General features: G+C 36.1%; 1 protein-coding gene across 1 annotated transcript in view; it reads right to left on the bottom strand.

The window, feature by feature from the left end:
• Positions 1 to 25: 25 nt before the first annotated feature.
• The window catches only part of LOC114362581 (uncharacterized), a 190780-nt gene continuing 173632 nt past the window's right edge, over positions 26 to 17173 (bottom strand). The window contains exons 4-6 of the mRNA XM_028318037.1: positions 5067 to 5265; positions 3286 to 3392; positions 26 to 2124 (exon numbers count right to left, since the gene is read on the bottom strand). Coding sequence (XP_028173838.1) covers positions 2002 to 2124; positions 3286 to 3392; positions 5067 to 5265 — 429 coding nt within the window. The 3' untranslated portion in view covers positions 26 to 2001. The remainder of the gene's footprint in view (positions 2125 to 3285; positions 3393 to 5066; positions 5266 to 17173) is intronic.

The raw sequence follows: 17173 nt of genomic DNA, 5'->3' as shown, positions 1-17173 counted from the left end.
TAGGTATGAATAAATTGTTTAAAGTTAGGTACTGCATGGAAATGTGTTATTTTGAACTAAGCAATTAAAGTATTTAGATCTGTGAAATAACACAATACATCTTATCGAAAATTGTCCTGAAAAAAGTGTGTTAAAATTGTCTATTTTGGAAAGCAAAAAAATTGGGTACATATCTATATATTTTTACGTTTACAACAATAAATCTATTACTATTGTAAGTGATATTGATATATCACTATGTTATCTATTCTACCAAATCGGCCTCACTATTTTGCTTTCATGATTGTATATTTATTACACAAAGCTTAGCTTATAACAATTTTAAATAAATAACCATTAAGTATACATTACACTTTAGAATAATAATTTACATAATTTGGCAATTATCTGAAATTAATTTACTTAAAGTATTTTACTTGTTATTTATGAGTTTTCATACATTAGAAGCAGGATATATCCCCTAAGTATGCCTTAATAATTGTCTAAAAGACATAGTAATCAAAAGAATTCGAATATAATCACAGTTTGTACATTTCCAACGATACAAAGTAATAACTTTTTACATAAAACGTATAATTTATAATTATGCGATTTCTAGATTTTCCCAAATCCGTCAACGCACTGCAATTTTGTTTTTCTTATCTAATTTATACTAATTGCGATTATAAATATCTAACAGACATTTTACAAGAAGCGCCAAGCTATAATATTGATAAATACCGTTATTGCTATCGAAATTAAAAACACGAAGACTTAATAAAATAAGAAAGCTATAAAGTTTTTTAAACTTTAAAACCAAACGCAAAAGTTCCTAAATAGGCTACAAAATAGCATGGGTTTTGGATCGTACATAAATTATAGAATTATAGCAGAAAGAGCTATGAATATTACTTTACTTGTAACATTGAACACATTCAATGGCATAACATCATCATACATACAAATGCACATTTACTAAGTTACAGATTACACACATACAAGCGTTTTAGAAATGTATAATGTGATAGTATAATAAATAGACATACATTCCAGTCAAACTAGAAAAGAGATATGATCTGTTATTATATGTACTTTTGATATATGATAGTTTTCAGTAGATATGTATCTAGAATCTAATAATACAAAGACAATAAATAAGCGATGCGAGTTAGACAAGGCAAACGAAAAAATACTACAAAGACTGAACTAAATCTAAATGCTATACAGAATTTTCTACGACAGTCAGTTATCGGAATATAAACAAGTTTAACAATAAAATAGGCTTCAAATAACTTAGCAATACAGGAAAGTAATATGTACAACGGAAACAAACGACATCGAATTGACGACGAGTACTAACACTAAATACGAATCTAACTTACAACTAAAGATACAGTCCAATCAAAGTAGCGCAAAATAAATGAGTACTCGTCCCTACCACCGCCATCGAACTGTCATCTTCAAAACCAACGAACTTCTTCGAACTACGCGAAAAGAAATAATTAAAAACCACAAAACTTCACAAGATTTAGATTTCCAAATGATGCACACACGAAAGCGTTTCACCAAAGCTTAGAACATGCAATAGAAAGCCACTGAAGCATAAAATACGATCGAAAATTCTTGCGGTAATTGTAGCAGTAACTGCTAGACAGTATAATATGTAATAATATATTATGTTTTCTTTTTCAAGAGCATCGACGAAGCATCTGATTCCACTCTCAGGCTGTTCAATGAGCACGTTCCTTTTCTTCATAACTGTGTTTCTATAAATATCCTTACACGTAGAGGTTTGGCTTTCAGAAAATCAGTTCACCATCTTGCCAAATAATCATTAACTGAAATTTCTATTCATTAAAAAGCCGCATCTTTCGGTTAATCATTGCTTCTAAAACATAACTTAAAATTCTAATTTTCCAGTTGCATTTGAAGTGACAGTCCGCCATCTTTGCTTCAAGCCTAACGACGACACGACCTCTGGCGGTCGGTGAACGAACTCCTCATCTATTTGCGCACCCCGCGCTATGGGTCCACCTCATGGCACACCTCCATGTAGTCAGGGTCGTGCATGATGTCCTTGATCATGTCTTTCAGCATGGTGTACCGCGGGAACATCGGGTACACCTTGGAGCTGACGTACTCTGACTGGAAGTATAGAGAAAGTTGTGATTAAATTCTACTCGTAATCTAGGTACAATGTTTAATTTGTACCTTTCTAAGTTATTGAATTGTGTTATAATAAAAACAAATGACTGCCTATCCAGATGCTTTATCGATGCAGGAGCCGTAGGCAGTCATTGACAATATAAAAATTGCATTTTAAAGCTCATAGTCGTCTCTAAAATTTCTTAGGGCATTTCTACATGGCCAACATAAAGCTTGCTCTACCACTAATTCATTATGAACAAAATCAATTATCATAATTTATTATGAACAACAGATTTGTAGAAGTGGAGAAAGAATGTAAGTCAATGTCAGTGTTTTTACCATTATTTGTTTAGTGTTTTGTTTTAAAATAGTAAGTTCTAAAATTGTGACATTGTTATTATTTCAGGCAGTCAATGGCGAACCTTGCTGGTCCTTGCTGGGTGCCAAATCATGTACTTAACCAGTAATGGCTCATTAAAATATTACGATGGTAACCACTAATATCGCAATGAGTTCATTTATTATTGTTAACGACATTTTACGACTATTTTACAGCAAGTCAGTATTTATAGTGTTGACTAATCGAAATGAACAGGTAAAATTAGTTGTATTGTTCTGTATGACATAACAATGTAAGATGAGTAAGAGTTTCACAAAACAAACATTATTTTAGTTCTATTATATTCATTGGTTCGTTTCAGCCCAAAGACGTCCACTGTTGGACATAGATCTCCCATGCCTCTCCCTCTCCACCTAGTGGGGGGCCTGCCCACACTACGTCTTTCGGCCCGTGGTCGCCACTCGAGGTTTCTTATGGATATGACACTTATGGATTGTCATAACTAATGGTACCGCATCATATGCAAACGATACAGAGCATAGTACATAATATTAGCAAAGCAAGATTAATTTCATTTCACGATATAAGTAGTGAAGTATTTAGCTAACAAGTTAAATAAAGTTACACCCTGGTTTTTTCTATGTTGACTTTCACAAACTTTGGCCTTGTGAATGAAACACAAATTCCGTCTTTAATAACCGACCCTTGTGTCTGTAGTACCGGCAAAGCGGATTCCATTGAAGGACCGTTGTCGTCACTTAGAGACGGCCAAATTTCCATTTTAAAGTGATTAGTGTAATTGTGATTAATCGCTGTACCTTCAGCTCTCTGATGAGGTTCCTGAGCCCTGTATACTTCTTCAGCAGCCGGTAGAGGTCGTTTGTCATCTGGGTGTTCTCCGCCTCAATCTGGGATGTTGTCATATCTGGAACATTATACATTCATAGCAATTTACTGTTTGTCTATCTTATTACATATTCCCAATTTCCTAAACTTTACCAAGTCTAAATATTCGGAGTAGTGCAGCTTGTTTGTTAAAAAAATAAGTGTACAAAGTGGTTAAATTTTGTTTTAATACGTTTGGTACAACTCTCTCAGCTTCAGCATATTCGTTTATCCGATCCATACGTACCCCCTACATAGTAGGTACTTCACAAAACACACACGACCATAAGTAATTCACTAGAACCTAAGCCACAACTCGCGTTAAATTCCCTTTATTATTATTTACAAGTGGTGTACTACCGTAGGTATACGTTTTCCGGTATACTCGCGGCGTGGAGCTTAACTCATTTTATTGTCTGAGCTTAATTCGTGCTTAGGAAGGGGTTCTCTGCCACCGCACTGCTTAATTTGAATTCGGGTGCCCAACTTCAATTAATTTACAAAGAGATTTGTTACGGGCAGTAATGAAAAATAGACAGACTTAGAAATTGGGTTACAAAAGTGACTCGTGAAATATGCTGCGTTTGAAAACAAAATGAACGTTGTAATGATAAATCTGCGAGCATTTTATCAAGCTCTTCATTAAGCGAGGAAATAGGTATCTGGAATATTTTTACGTTGAAATAATAAAGCGGCAATTCATAAGGCAGTTCTTAACCCCGATCTAATTGGAGGAATTTTGTAGTGAGATAAAAATTTGGCATCGCGCCAACTTCGTTAAAGTTTTAAGCAGTCGTATTTCATACGGGTACGAGTTAATTTTTTTACTCGAGTGCAGATGGCCAGTCTAGCCACGTAGTTGGGTAACGTAAGCAGTTAAAAATAAAAAGTACCAAACTCCCATTTGATATCTAACCTTGAATGATATTAGTAAATTCCGTATGTAAGGATATTTTTACGTGATTTTTACAAGTTCTAATGGTCAACAACTACGGACAGATTATAAGTAATTTTAAAATGTGTAGATTCCACGTCTACTCGCACAATCTAGGATTATTATTGTTGTAGGTAGTATATTCCTGGGTTCTTCTTAGTCAATTCTGACGCGTTAGCTATCTATCTTTGAGTAAAGATCTATCTTAGTTAATTTTGTGAGGCGGGTCGTTACATTCCCTCTAATATGGTCGAGTGAAGCGATGGCTGGTTCACTCGTCATGTCTGTGAACAGGCGCTGCTTTCGGGGACTGGTCAATCCAAGTTATTCCAATTTATGTATGATGCGAGTCATTTCTACTAGTATTTAAGTATGTAATCTGTAAGTCAAGATATTAGCACGTCACTACCTTGTTTAATATACCACGCAATTTTGTATACCCATTATACACTATACAAGAATGCATGGTAAATTCAGTGAACTGCTCCTGAATCGAATGTACTGCTATTTCTATTTATTTATATTAACCGGCAGACAGTGGTGACTGAGTTTGTTGCGGCGCTTCTTCTCAGCACTTGCCAAATGTTGGTCTCGAAGCGCTGGTCAGGTAAAAAGATTATGAGACGTGTAGAGTCGCCTTAAGAGCAAATTGACGATTAGTAAGAACTATTTATTACTCTAAACAAATGAAGCAATTTTGACTTTGACTTTGTAGACCTGATGACCTTTCCTGCAAAAAATGCTGTGCCATTGAAATTACTGAGCTGCCATAAACATTACCATTGAGTCGTTCTATCCGCTCGCGCCTGTCAGCCGCTTCCTCGGCCAGCTTCGAGGAAGTCTTCACGCCTTCTCCAGACTTCTGCGTCTTCTCCATGATAGCGCACGCTCGCAGCACGAACGCGGGCACCGTCTCCGCCTTCTCCTGCCGAGGGATCTCCACCAGCGACCAGTACTGCGTCTCCAGGCGGATCACGTCCTGGAATTGGAAGGTAGCGTTTGAGATTTGGAGCTCTTTGGATTGCTGTCGTGTCATACCACTGCAGGTACACGATTTTCTCTAATTTGCCAGAGGTAAATGGATGCTGGACAGACGGATTTGCAGGCTGCTATACCTGGACTCTTCTTTTCTACAGAAGACGTAGATTCAGAAGTTAGAGTCTAGAAAAATTAGTAAAATACAAATTAGCATACTTGCCAAAAGTAGTACTTACCTATACTTACGGTAGTAATTAAATTGTAGTAAGAGGTGTAATAATTAAAAATGGATCATTATCATCATCCGGTCATTTTGGTCTCCGCTGCAGTGTATTGAGGACGACTCTATCTTATTTACCACAGGCAAATTGAAGATTTGACCCACACGAAATTATTAAAATGACTCAAATTTATTTCTCTGACAAAACTAAATAATTTTTAAGAAGTTTGCAACAAAAGTTTGTATAACTATTTTTAGAACTACAAACTCAACTCTACCTTTTCTGAACTACGTACACTTCAAAGGACCTGGTAATGGAAGTGAATTCTCATTAACATATCATATTACGTGAAAACATGTGGGGAAGGAAAAGAAAATCGTTTCATCTCCACAGTAAAGCGAGTGAGGGCTGACTTATGAAGTTTTGTATGTAAGTATACTACTACACATATTTATTGCACGGCGTACGGAATACTACATAAGTAAATGTACCAACATTCAACTTTCTAGCGAGTTGTTCCATTATGTAAGGCGCTTCAACCGCGTGCTTTAAATACAATAGTAATTTTCTCACGAAGTTACGCGGTTGGAAGAAAAACTTAAGTGTTTTATCTAGCAAGGTTTTAAAGGTGCTGTTATGATAAGCTTTACCTACCTCTAAAATACTTACATTCATAACTAGCGGCCGCCCGCGACTTCGTACGCGTGGATCCCGTTTTACCCATTCATCTATCTTACGCGGTTTTGATATTTTCATACAAAAGGATTTTCCCGTTAATTCCTGTTCCCGTTGGAATTTCGGGAATTTCTTGTTGCAACTAAGCTTTAAGTTTACTAAGGTACCTACATATCAAATTTCAAACGTCTAACTTAAGCGGTTTAGATTTTTCATACAAAAGGATTTCCCCGCTAATTACCGTTCCCGTGGGAATTTTGCACTATCCTGTTGTAACTAAGCTTTAAGTTTACTAAGATACCTACATGCCAAATTTCAAGCGTCTTACTTNTCCGTAAACTTCTCGAGGCTCTATCTTCGGTAATACTGGATGGATTGAGGTGAAATAAAAACTAGTGTAATGTGTGTGATCTAAACTTTAAATTAAGTCATAATTTAACTTAATATTACAACTTATGCGTGTTGTCCATTAGTTAGGTAGGTGAGTACAAACTTTGAAGTCAAGGAGAGATCCTTTAGACTGGATGTTGTATGCATTTATTCTGAATCTGCTAAGACTTGTTACAAGATTTGTTACAGGTTTCGGAAGAAAACCAATGGGAGCAAAAGAGCACTATATCGACTCGGGAACAACACTTAGCGCTTATCGGCCAGGTGAAAGGTTTTGTCAAATGAATCGCGCTGTTTATGCTGCGGGCGATGTCGGTTACTTAGCTGTGATATGTTTGTTTAAACATTCTGTTATTCTTCCCATGCGTCGCCTTTGTTTTCTTTCCGTTTCGAATGCACTTTAAGTGTTTCTTGTGTCATCATCAATTGACCGTGTCTGTCGCAGAACTTATTGTGGGCCGGTCGACTTTTTATTACTGAGCATAATTTAGTTTGTTTAGGCGATGACTTCGTTACTTTATTCAGAACGTTTTCAGTACCGATACATCTTACGGTACCTGCTTCGAAATTGCTGATAGCTTTATTTGCTAAAGTGCCTTTATAGGTTCAATTGAGTTAGCTATCAGTAACATCAATCGAGCTATCTCCAAACGTTAACCGCTCAACTCGGTTATCGATATGGCCGTAGAAATAGCCCAAGGTTTATCAATACAATTAAACTGATCCGGCGTTCTCCGAGTGTTAAATACTTGAGCGGTCAAATCGTGCGCGGACGCACGCATAGGATGGGTTGGAAATTATCTCAAGACGTTTTTATGGTCCGCATTGGAATCTGGAAGTTTTTTTCCCATCGCGGGCCCGTTCGAACGCCCAAACAGGTTTTTAGATAGCGCTCAGTAATGCATCAACCTGTACGCCAANCAAAAGGATTTCCCCGCTAATTACCGTTCCCGTGGGAATTTTGCACTATCCTGTTGTAACTAAGCTTTAAGTTTACTAAGATACCTACATGCCAAATTTCAAGCGTCTTACTTAAGCGGTTTAGATTTTTCATACAAAAGGATTTTCCCGCTAATTCCTGTTTCCGTGGGAATTCCTAAGTATCCTATAACCTGCCCAGGAGTATGAAGAATAATTGTGCCAAGTTTCGTTAAAATCCGTCAAGTAGTTTTTGTTTCTATAAGGAACATACAGACAGACAGACAGACAAAAATTTTACTGATTTCATTTTTGGCATCAGTATCGATCACTAATCACCCCTTGATAGTTATTTTGAAAATATATTTCATGTACAGAATTGACCTCTCTACAGATTTATTATAAGTATAGATTAGAAGCAGAAAGAAAAACAGGGAACTGGGTGGGAAGTACATAACATGAAAAAAGATGAATGAATTGAGTGATCACATCAGTCAATAAGGTTTAGCTTATGGTTTAAGTAAGTGATTATACCGTCCGCAATAGGCTCTATTGACAAATAGATCAACGATCGCCAACGTCTTTGTTTTCCTTGGTATTTGAAATCCATTTCCAAAATAAACACGTCTTCGTGAGCGAAAACGACCAAGGATTTGCTCTCGATGTTTATTCTGATTAAACACTTTAATAAGCTAAGTTTCATCTCGTTTGAAACTTCTTGGAGACAAATAATAAGTTGGCAAATAGTTTTAATTTGATATAGCTATGATAGTGTCGCTCAGGCTATGAAGAAAAGTTTGATACGTAGCTAATTTTCTGCAGCAAGTTTTAGAGTATATTAGCTTAAAAACACTAACAGGGGTGATGAATAGGGCTTAGTCTACCTCTGGAATTCAGCTTGCTTCTACCATGCCATGCCTTCTACTATAACATGCCATGTTTTAACAAGGTAACTTTTAGACATTACACATTATTCGCGTTTTGCTTTGGCGTGAAATGTCACAGGGAGGCAAAAAGAAACTAGTTATCGTTGCTCCCCGGGGTAACAAGCAAAGTTTGCGGTAGTAATTTAATTTGAAAACGTAGAAAAAACATTCCATGCTGTTTCGGGGAAATATTTTAATGAGGTACCAACCAACACAGGGAAGGAGAAGAAATTACCGCTAAATGGGCATCAGAAAATAAATATTTTTGGGTAAATATGGCGAATGCCTCAGAGCAAATGTAACTTCTAACATCAATGTGGTAGGTACATGGTCTATTTTCAGGCTTGTATAATTGTGCCTTATTGTATTACACATTCGACAAGACTATATTTTTCTGGTCTTTTGGACGATATGGCAAACAACGGGTCTCAAACGTGACTATTATTATAATTATAGTAGTATCTACATTAGTACCTACCTACTTTAAAACTTAACGTTTCGGTTGTGCTGCAGACTGGACACGAAAATCTTATGAATTGTAAAGTTCCTTTCCTAAGATTAGTTAATTTCTTGATATAAAAAATGTCTTACACCCCAAAGAGTTCCACCCCCCTGTATGACAGCGCCCTAATCCTTGTCGTTAACGCCTAAAAAGTTAAAAACCTGAAAAGTTTGAGCCTCGTTAGCATGGCGGTGGGCTCTAACAGCTTTCTTTGTACGGAACCACTCATCGCTCTTAACTTTTATTGGAAAACTCTTGCCGAATCAAATATTACGACAGTTGGTTTTTGTTTTCCGAATTCGGGATTGGGTTAAAAGTTTTATAAATTGTTATGGGTAAGAAAATTTGTGGGATAGCGAAAAAAGAAAAGAAATAATAATTCGTTTACTTAAGCAGTTCTACGATGATTATAATACAAAGTCACAATGTGAATGATAGAGTCCATGAAAGGTTAAGATTATTGTGTGTAAGACTGCGGAAGGAAGTAGTTTTGGTATGGACTATGGAGAATTTTAAATCTAGTATTTCTGAATACCTAGCAAAGGATAGAAAAATAATAATTTTAACTATCAGAACTAGAGAAAATAAATCACTTTACAAACATCTACCAAAACAGTCAACTTAACCACAGTGTATAAACGAAAGTGAACAATTCCGAACAAACGAACTATTACGAAGTAAATTCTGCCGCCGACCAAGAGCATTGCAATGATGTCTCCTGGAGCAGTTTCTTCTGGCTCCACGCCAGGTCTGGCCATATTGCTAACTAACTGTACCAATAAAAGTACAGTCGGAGTCGGTGCAGCCTCCTTTATGTGCTCTGAACCGAAATTGGACACCTATTTTTCTTGCTGACTCTACAAATGCAGGTTCTTTTAAACTTTTAAAGTCTCCTGGAATATTGCTTGTAGAAGAATCGTTTGTTACTAGGAGTTTTAACTTTAAAGTTATTTTTTTCATATCACTGCTGCATTACTAGACAGGTAGTATAAGTATGTATGTACTTTTGACTGCATCTCACTTAATATCGAAATAACTGCTTCTTGCTAACTACATACAAAATCGGTGCTGACCGGTAGATGCAAACATAAATCGATTCAAACCCACTTAGAGGCCACTAAATCTCAAAATTCTACCGAAGAAAATGCAATAAACTACAAATTGTAAGGATCTACGCGGACACTTGGTACAAAGGCGGAATTTGTAAAAGAACTTTATTGAACCCATAATCCAATAGGCCCTCAGCTTTCCCGTAGAGATTTAGGTTGTGTCCACGAAGAAAGATTTATAAGACCGTTACATTTATACAGAGTTTAACCGGACCTAGGTCAGTTAGAGAAAGACCTTGTATTTTGATTTAAGAGAGAGTAACTGTAGGGTCACCTGATGTCTATTTGAAAAGTAATAAAGGAGTATAAAGGTGTAAAGTATATTTAAACCCCAGTATGAAGTATCAATATCTGACCTTAAATGAGTAGGGACCAACCGTCTATTCTTAGAGATGAGAAAATCGGTATAAAGAACCTACTTCATAATAGTAATTACATACTTCATAAGTTGTAAACAGGGTTGCCAGATATCAGCTAACTCAAATCGCCTAATTTTTCCTACCGAGTAGCCTAAATCGCCTAATATATTTTTTTTCCTGAAGTAGCCTAATTCGCCTAACATTTTGCAATAAGTATACAAAAATACATGTCAAATCGACACATTAATGACAAACAGCTGTTTATCTCTTTCTAACTTACCCATGGTGACGTATGAAAAAAGAGATAAGTAGATAATGTTTGGTCAGCCTACTCATTCTGGCAACATTTTTATGTGACGTCACTAACTACCTGACTCGTGCCGAGTACATACAAGATTTAAGAAATCAACATGGCCGCAATATAGGCAATCAGCTGACAACTACACATACACACACACACAAGCACACACACACACACACACACACGCACGCACGCGCGCGCACACACACACACACACACACACACACACACACACACACACACACAAAACCTGTCATTTCCTATATTGCGGCCATGTTGTTTTCTTAAATCGTGTATTTGTATTGCGTGTAAGTGTGTGCGTAATGTATGTGTTAGCGGCAATTTGTATAATTTAGGAATTCTATACAATCCCTAGTCAATGTGTAAAATCAATGCCTGGGGCGCGTAATCAATGTATAAAATATTATTGTTCAATTAATATTTTACCATTGTATAGAATACCAGCTGGCCCACCGGTAATGTGTAAAGTAAACAGATTTTGATCATTATTATTTATGTACATAAATACGGTTAGGGTGTAGCAAAGGGGGTGCAGGACTTAGCCGAATAACCGAATTTTCAAACGTAATTTGTATGGAGCTGATACTTCGAAAAAAATTGACGGATTTAGTAAGGAGTTTGGACTTTTTAGAGTAGTAAAGGGGGTAGGGGTCATTGTAAAAATCTAACTGAATTACAGAATACTAGGTAAGGGTTTATTTTTCCAAGGTAATCCTGAAGTAGCCTAAATAGCCCGATCTTATTTTCTAGGTAGCCTAAATGGCTACCGGTAGCCGTTTGCATTTTTTGGTCGCCATTTGACCCCCAGAGGTAGCCTAAATGGCGATAATTCGCCTAATCTGGCACCACTGGTTGTAAATATCCTATTGTAGTCCTGTAGCTGAACCCCTGAACCCTGTAGCGGAAGTCCTTTGGCTCTCTGGGCTGCGCAAACAAAATGAACAACTAAGAGCCCTTCAGCCTTCACACTTGACTTGTATTGTTCTTCATTCACCTGCGATTCATTGAGTTTCCGCAGAATGGAATCATTCCATTCACTACTTCATTTGTTTTATTGAAGAGAATTACGAGTGGCAGTATCTCCGTAAGAACATTATAAATAACTTCAGAATCGCAATTCGCTAAGATGTGCGTTCTGAAATAAATATTTGTTGAATTAAAAATAACACTTGTGAATGCTACAATGTAACCAATCAAATAAATATATGATTTTGTACATTAAGTATAGGTTCTCAGAGGTGATATAAATAAAATTAGCAGACTTTACTTAACTATTAAAGCAATAGTATCCGCGTAACTCAGAAATAAAGAAGGGTGAAAAATCAAAGTTCTCTCATAACTAAACATTATTCGCATTCGTTCTTAGATATAGATAGAAGCGAAATAAAAGCACCATGAGTGTGAAATAGCGTGTATTTAAATTAAGCGTGCTCTACATATGGATACACATCCATCACTGTCCATTAGTCACCATCAAGTAAAACAGAACTCGGCAATTGAATTAATTCCACATAGCCAAATCAAGACTGGTAAAGATAATAAAAGAAGAGAAACACAAATGCATCCTCAAAAAAGTTCAAAGTTAAACTTTCCAGCAAATTATGTTTCAGTTCTCAGACATGGCACAACTTGACAAGTTTGTGAAAAACTGGATGCAACAAGGAAATGCATGCTAACAATCTTTAAGAAACTTATTCGCCAAAACAATAGAGTCTGGGACGCAAACAACGAAGCGGAAACTAAAAGGGAGACAGTCCCAGTTTGAGTTGGGTTTGGGCCAGTGGCTCTAAAACTTTTGAAGATCAGAACCCAAACAATAAGTACCCTCCCTAATCAACATGGGTTATGTTGAAATAGAGGTTGTTCATTATATTATCTTCAAATTCGTAAAATATAAAAATGTTCATGCTGGTGGTGAGTATTTCCACACCATTTTCCTTCAGTATTACGGCGAAAGTTGAAAATTTTAATTATTATGTTTAGTGACATAAGAAATGTTTAATTAAAACATAAGTTTGTGATAAACTTTAAATAAAACAAAATAAAAATACCTAAAGTTTATTACTGGACACCCTCGCAACCTGCAAGCCGCAACACAGACTACCAAAAAATTTTGTAAATAGCTCGAACACAATTGGGACTACTTGTCGATGAACATATTATATCCCCCCAGATTCGTAACCAGTTGTTTTAAATAATAATTGTATCAGCAACAAACTGGCGACATCTGTTGCAGTGAGCAGTTGGCGGCGCGCCCGCTCCGTCTTCAGATGACCATTTACATACTATCCTACGGATTTGGCTTTAGTAAAGCTTTTATTTAGAACTCGTTTGCTTGGATCTTCTTACTTTCCGAGACTCTTTTGTTTAGGCACAGTGTAACTTACCTAAAGTTTTTGCTAGAGCACGAATAATCAAACGATTGGGGCTACTTGTTGAAGACCATAGTCAGTCACCGCCAGTTTCGGAACCAGTGGCTTTAAATAATAATTGTATCAGCAACAAACAGGCGACATCTGTAGCGGTGAGCAGTTGGCGGCGCGCCCCCTCCGTCTCCAGATGACCATTTGCATAATAACGTCGGGATAAGATTTGGAAAGAACACAAGCCAAGAGCTAAGTAATAAGACACTAGTAGACTTAGGCTACATGTTTGGCAAAAGGCCCTTCATCCTTCAAGAAGACGTTCTTCAAGGGTTATTGTACGATTTATTGTTATAATAAGGGTAATTGTAGGTGTTGAACTTGTACCATGTTATCTGTGGTAATAAACGGTGTTCGTAGGTGAAGCCTATTTCTAATTTTCGATATAGGTAGATGAACTAAGTATCAAACTATTTCATAACTTCTCTGATCTTGAGATACGATTTAGTCGACAGCACAGTCATGTAAGTCATTGGGGGAGGCCTATGTTCAGCAGTGGACGTCCTATGGCTGAAATGATGATGATGATGACATGTGAGTCTGTAGATATTTTTTTAGTGCAAAATCTATTTCTACGAGGTTTATCGTGATGTGCCGTCTTGTGTGAATATAATGGAACCCTTGTATATGTAAATAATATTATAAATAAATAAGTTAAACATGCAAGCACAAAGCACTTGAGCGATTTCTCTTAGCCCCTGTTCGTGCGCAGTTCTAAAAAACGGGAATTTCGTTACAAGTTTCTGATTTTGTTATGCAACTACGGGAAAGGAAAACTCGGAAGAGCAAAGCCAGGGGATAAATTGAATATTTATGACGGATCCGGCAATGGTATGTTAAAACATTATGAACGGGGAGATTGGGCTTCTCATTCGGCTTTGCCTACATTACTTTTGCTGCCAAATGTTATGTTAATTTGCTTGCGACTTTTAAAAAAGATTCAACAACTACCCCCCTGCATGAAGTCGCTTCCTTGCGTTTGTATTACTCATAGTTGTTTTTGTGACGTGAATAAAAAGAGTATTAACTAAATAGCTATCTACGAGTATAAGGTTAGCACCAATGTTTCGAAAGTAGAGCAAGAAATGCGTTATTAAGTCTTACTCATATTTCTAAAACCCACATTTCAACATTCCAGAAAAGCAAGTTTCAACGGATTTTTGCAATATGCAAAGAAAGAAAGAACTGAAAGAAACACAGCAACTTCCATTTAACAGCAACCAATCTATAATCACTATTGAGAACCAACCCCACTTGAAAGAACAATTTCCCCTTTAATAAAACCCAGTGTTTAGTGTTTGTTAACCATTCGCCGCCGCTGCAATCACGGCCATCGAGAAAATATCCTCTACAATTCCAATTAGCGCTATCTCGTTCTTTCATTAAAGTTAGGGATGTTAAGGTTATGAAGTTTCGGTCATGGATACGGTTACGGATATTAAATAATATGATATCGGTTTTGGTAACGCTTACGGATATGAAATCATTTCGGATTAACCAAAAGTTTCGATAATTTCGCTTATGGATATTAGACATTTAAAAATGTAAAATTCAAATAGCAAGATGCTGCGTGACCCACATAGGCACTTTATATAACTACATATAATGACGCCATGATAAATGTAAAATAGCCGGGCATATTAGAAGGTGCCAGGGGATGCTAGACCAGTAACAAATATTAAAAATTAATAAGATTTAAACTCCGCCTTTATCCGAAACTATCCGAAACTTTTGAATCGGTTTCGGATATTTTTTTATTTCAGATATCCGAAAGTTTCGGTTACAGTTACGGATATCCATAACATCCCCGATTAAAGTGTATGAAGAGGCGGCAGCACGATTCTGCAATTTAATTACCTATCCGCCGAAGTGGCTATGTGTGCTGATTCGACTTTTTAGCAGTATTGCTGAAGCTTTTGAGTTGGGGTAGATTATAATCTTTGGATGAAGTGATTGGGATAATTAAGTTTTAGTATAAATGAAAATTGGTGTAGGTATCCATTTAGTTCATTTGAAGCTTTAGAAACTTACTAAAAGTATCAAACTAAATCCTGAAGCCAGTGCAGTTTCAATTTGACGAAAGATGAGCTTTATTGCAAGCTTTATAGATTTCTGTTATCTGTGAATTTCGTTCTAACTAGTTTTGGTTACCGATGGTGGAAACAAGTTGAAAATTGTGGCTTTTGTTTTAGTTTTCTTAGCACAATATTGTATTTATTTTGAAATGACGCATAAACTCTACTAAAACCAAACGTATGGTTGGTTTAATTTCAATAAGTATTTGGTCCAGTAACTTGACTGTAGATAATACCCCTTATAATTATCTTCATTGTAAATAGATTTGTATCGGCTAAGACAAATTCTGACAGCAGCTGTTTTAGCAAGATTAGTCCACTGGTTTTTACTCACCAATACTTTGATTCTCTCTTGCAACACGTTCTTGGGCTTATCAGATAATGAACGTAAGCCTACCTACGCTCGTCGTGATACCATCACTCAAAGGTCGCCATGATTGATTGTAGACGCATTTTGCTCATCGATATCATCTCTATTAATGTGTCGTCATATACTCAGTTGTAGAGTAAGTTTGATTGAGAACCTTGGAAGTTTAGGTTACTTAGGTACTTACGTTAGGTAAAGAACTTTGAAAGGTTACTTGTATAGGCGGATTCCATTGAAGGTACATTTGGAATATGTTTATATGCCCCGAAAAGGTTCTACATACTAATAAAGAGTTTGAATTAGAAGGACTTTCTTTCAGCCAATCTAGTTGAATTTTACACAAAAGAAGAGTAAGTGCTTTGAAAGGGCATTTAAATAAAAATAATCTAAACTTACTCGTAAATACGATAATGAAATTAGAAAGGTGTACGTTATAAGGAGGAAAAGAAAAAAATAAATGAAAGGGTTACCATTGCACGGTTTACACTGAAAACAGTATCATATTTCCAAGTTGAAAATAAACGTATATAAACTAGATATCAAAAATCTTTTATCCGCGTCGGTCCTTTAAAAATAATAACTCTGGGTGGGTTTAATATAGTAACCAAGAGGAACGGGTACATTTTGTTTGCAACGTTAGAGGCGCTACCTCAGATCATAGAACTATGATCTGAGGGCGCTACCGTCCTTAATGAAAACCTTTACAGCTTTGAAATGTTAAATTCCTCTGTTTGGAGCTTCTGTTTAGGGTACAGTCCACAGCACATCAGACTACACATTTAGTTGCAAAATCACTCGTATTTCTACTGAATAAAACATCACAGTATTCACAGTGTTTACCATTAGGTATGTGCCGTCGTCCGTTCACGCGATATTTTCTGCTCATTTTTGGCCCATTGAAACGTACACTTGGTTATTTTGTGAACGAATTAATTGCGCTCTTTCACTTGGACTCTGCCAAGTATAATTTTCATACGAAGCTTTTGATTCTTTTTATCTTTGCGTGTTTTTTATTTTGCTTGTTAACCCTTAATTTGGCAGACTTATTATTTATCAAAAAATAAAAATACATCGTCGGATTTATGTTCTTAGGGTTATTTATATGTCAGAAAAAAATATATAAAAAATCGGAACTTCACCAAATAGAAAAAAAACAATGTTCATCCCGATGAACACTGCCAAATATATGGAGAATTTTAACTGTTCATTGGGGTGAACATTGCCAATTTAGGGTAGCGGTATTAAATAAAAACAATTATTCATATAAAAAGTAAAATTTATATTATTAAACGCTTTTTGGTGCACAAAATAGTAAGAAATTAACTATTACCATACAATTTTGTGTGATCGTTGAGGTTAAACAATGTTTAATGTTTTTTAAGAAAAAATCATAATTTTTTGTTCATGTAACTTAAAAGTGGACAAGTCGCACTAATTAATAAAAAAACAGCTCCCACATTTATAAAATATATTCTTTAGGGTTTAAATAAAAAAGTAAAAATGATTTTAATCAAAAATATTCTTTGGAACTACAAACTTTGAATCTACAAACAACCGCTAAATTAAAATATGTAATTATTTTGCATGAAAATTTAGAAAACAATTATGTCCACTTTTACCAG

The sequence above is a fragment of the Ostrinia furnacalis genome, unplaced genomic scaffold (genome assembly GCF_004193835.3).
Source record: "Ostrinia furnacalis isolate ACB-3 unplaced genomic scaffold, ASM419383v2 OfSCF0389, whole genome shotgun sequence".
In the NCBI taxonomy this organism is placed as follows: Eukaryota; Metazoa; Arthropoda; class Insecta; order Lepidoptera; family Crambidae; genus Ostrinia; species Ostrinia furnacalis.
The sequence above is the reverse complement of the archived record's forward strand: the minus strand, read 5'-3'. Positions and strand labels throughout refer to the sequence as shown.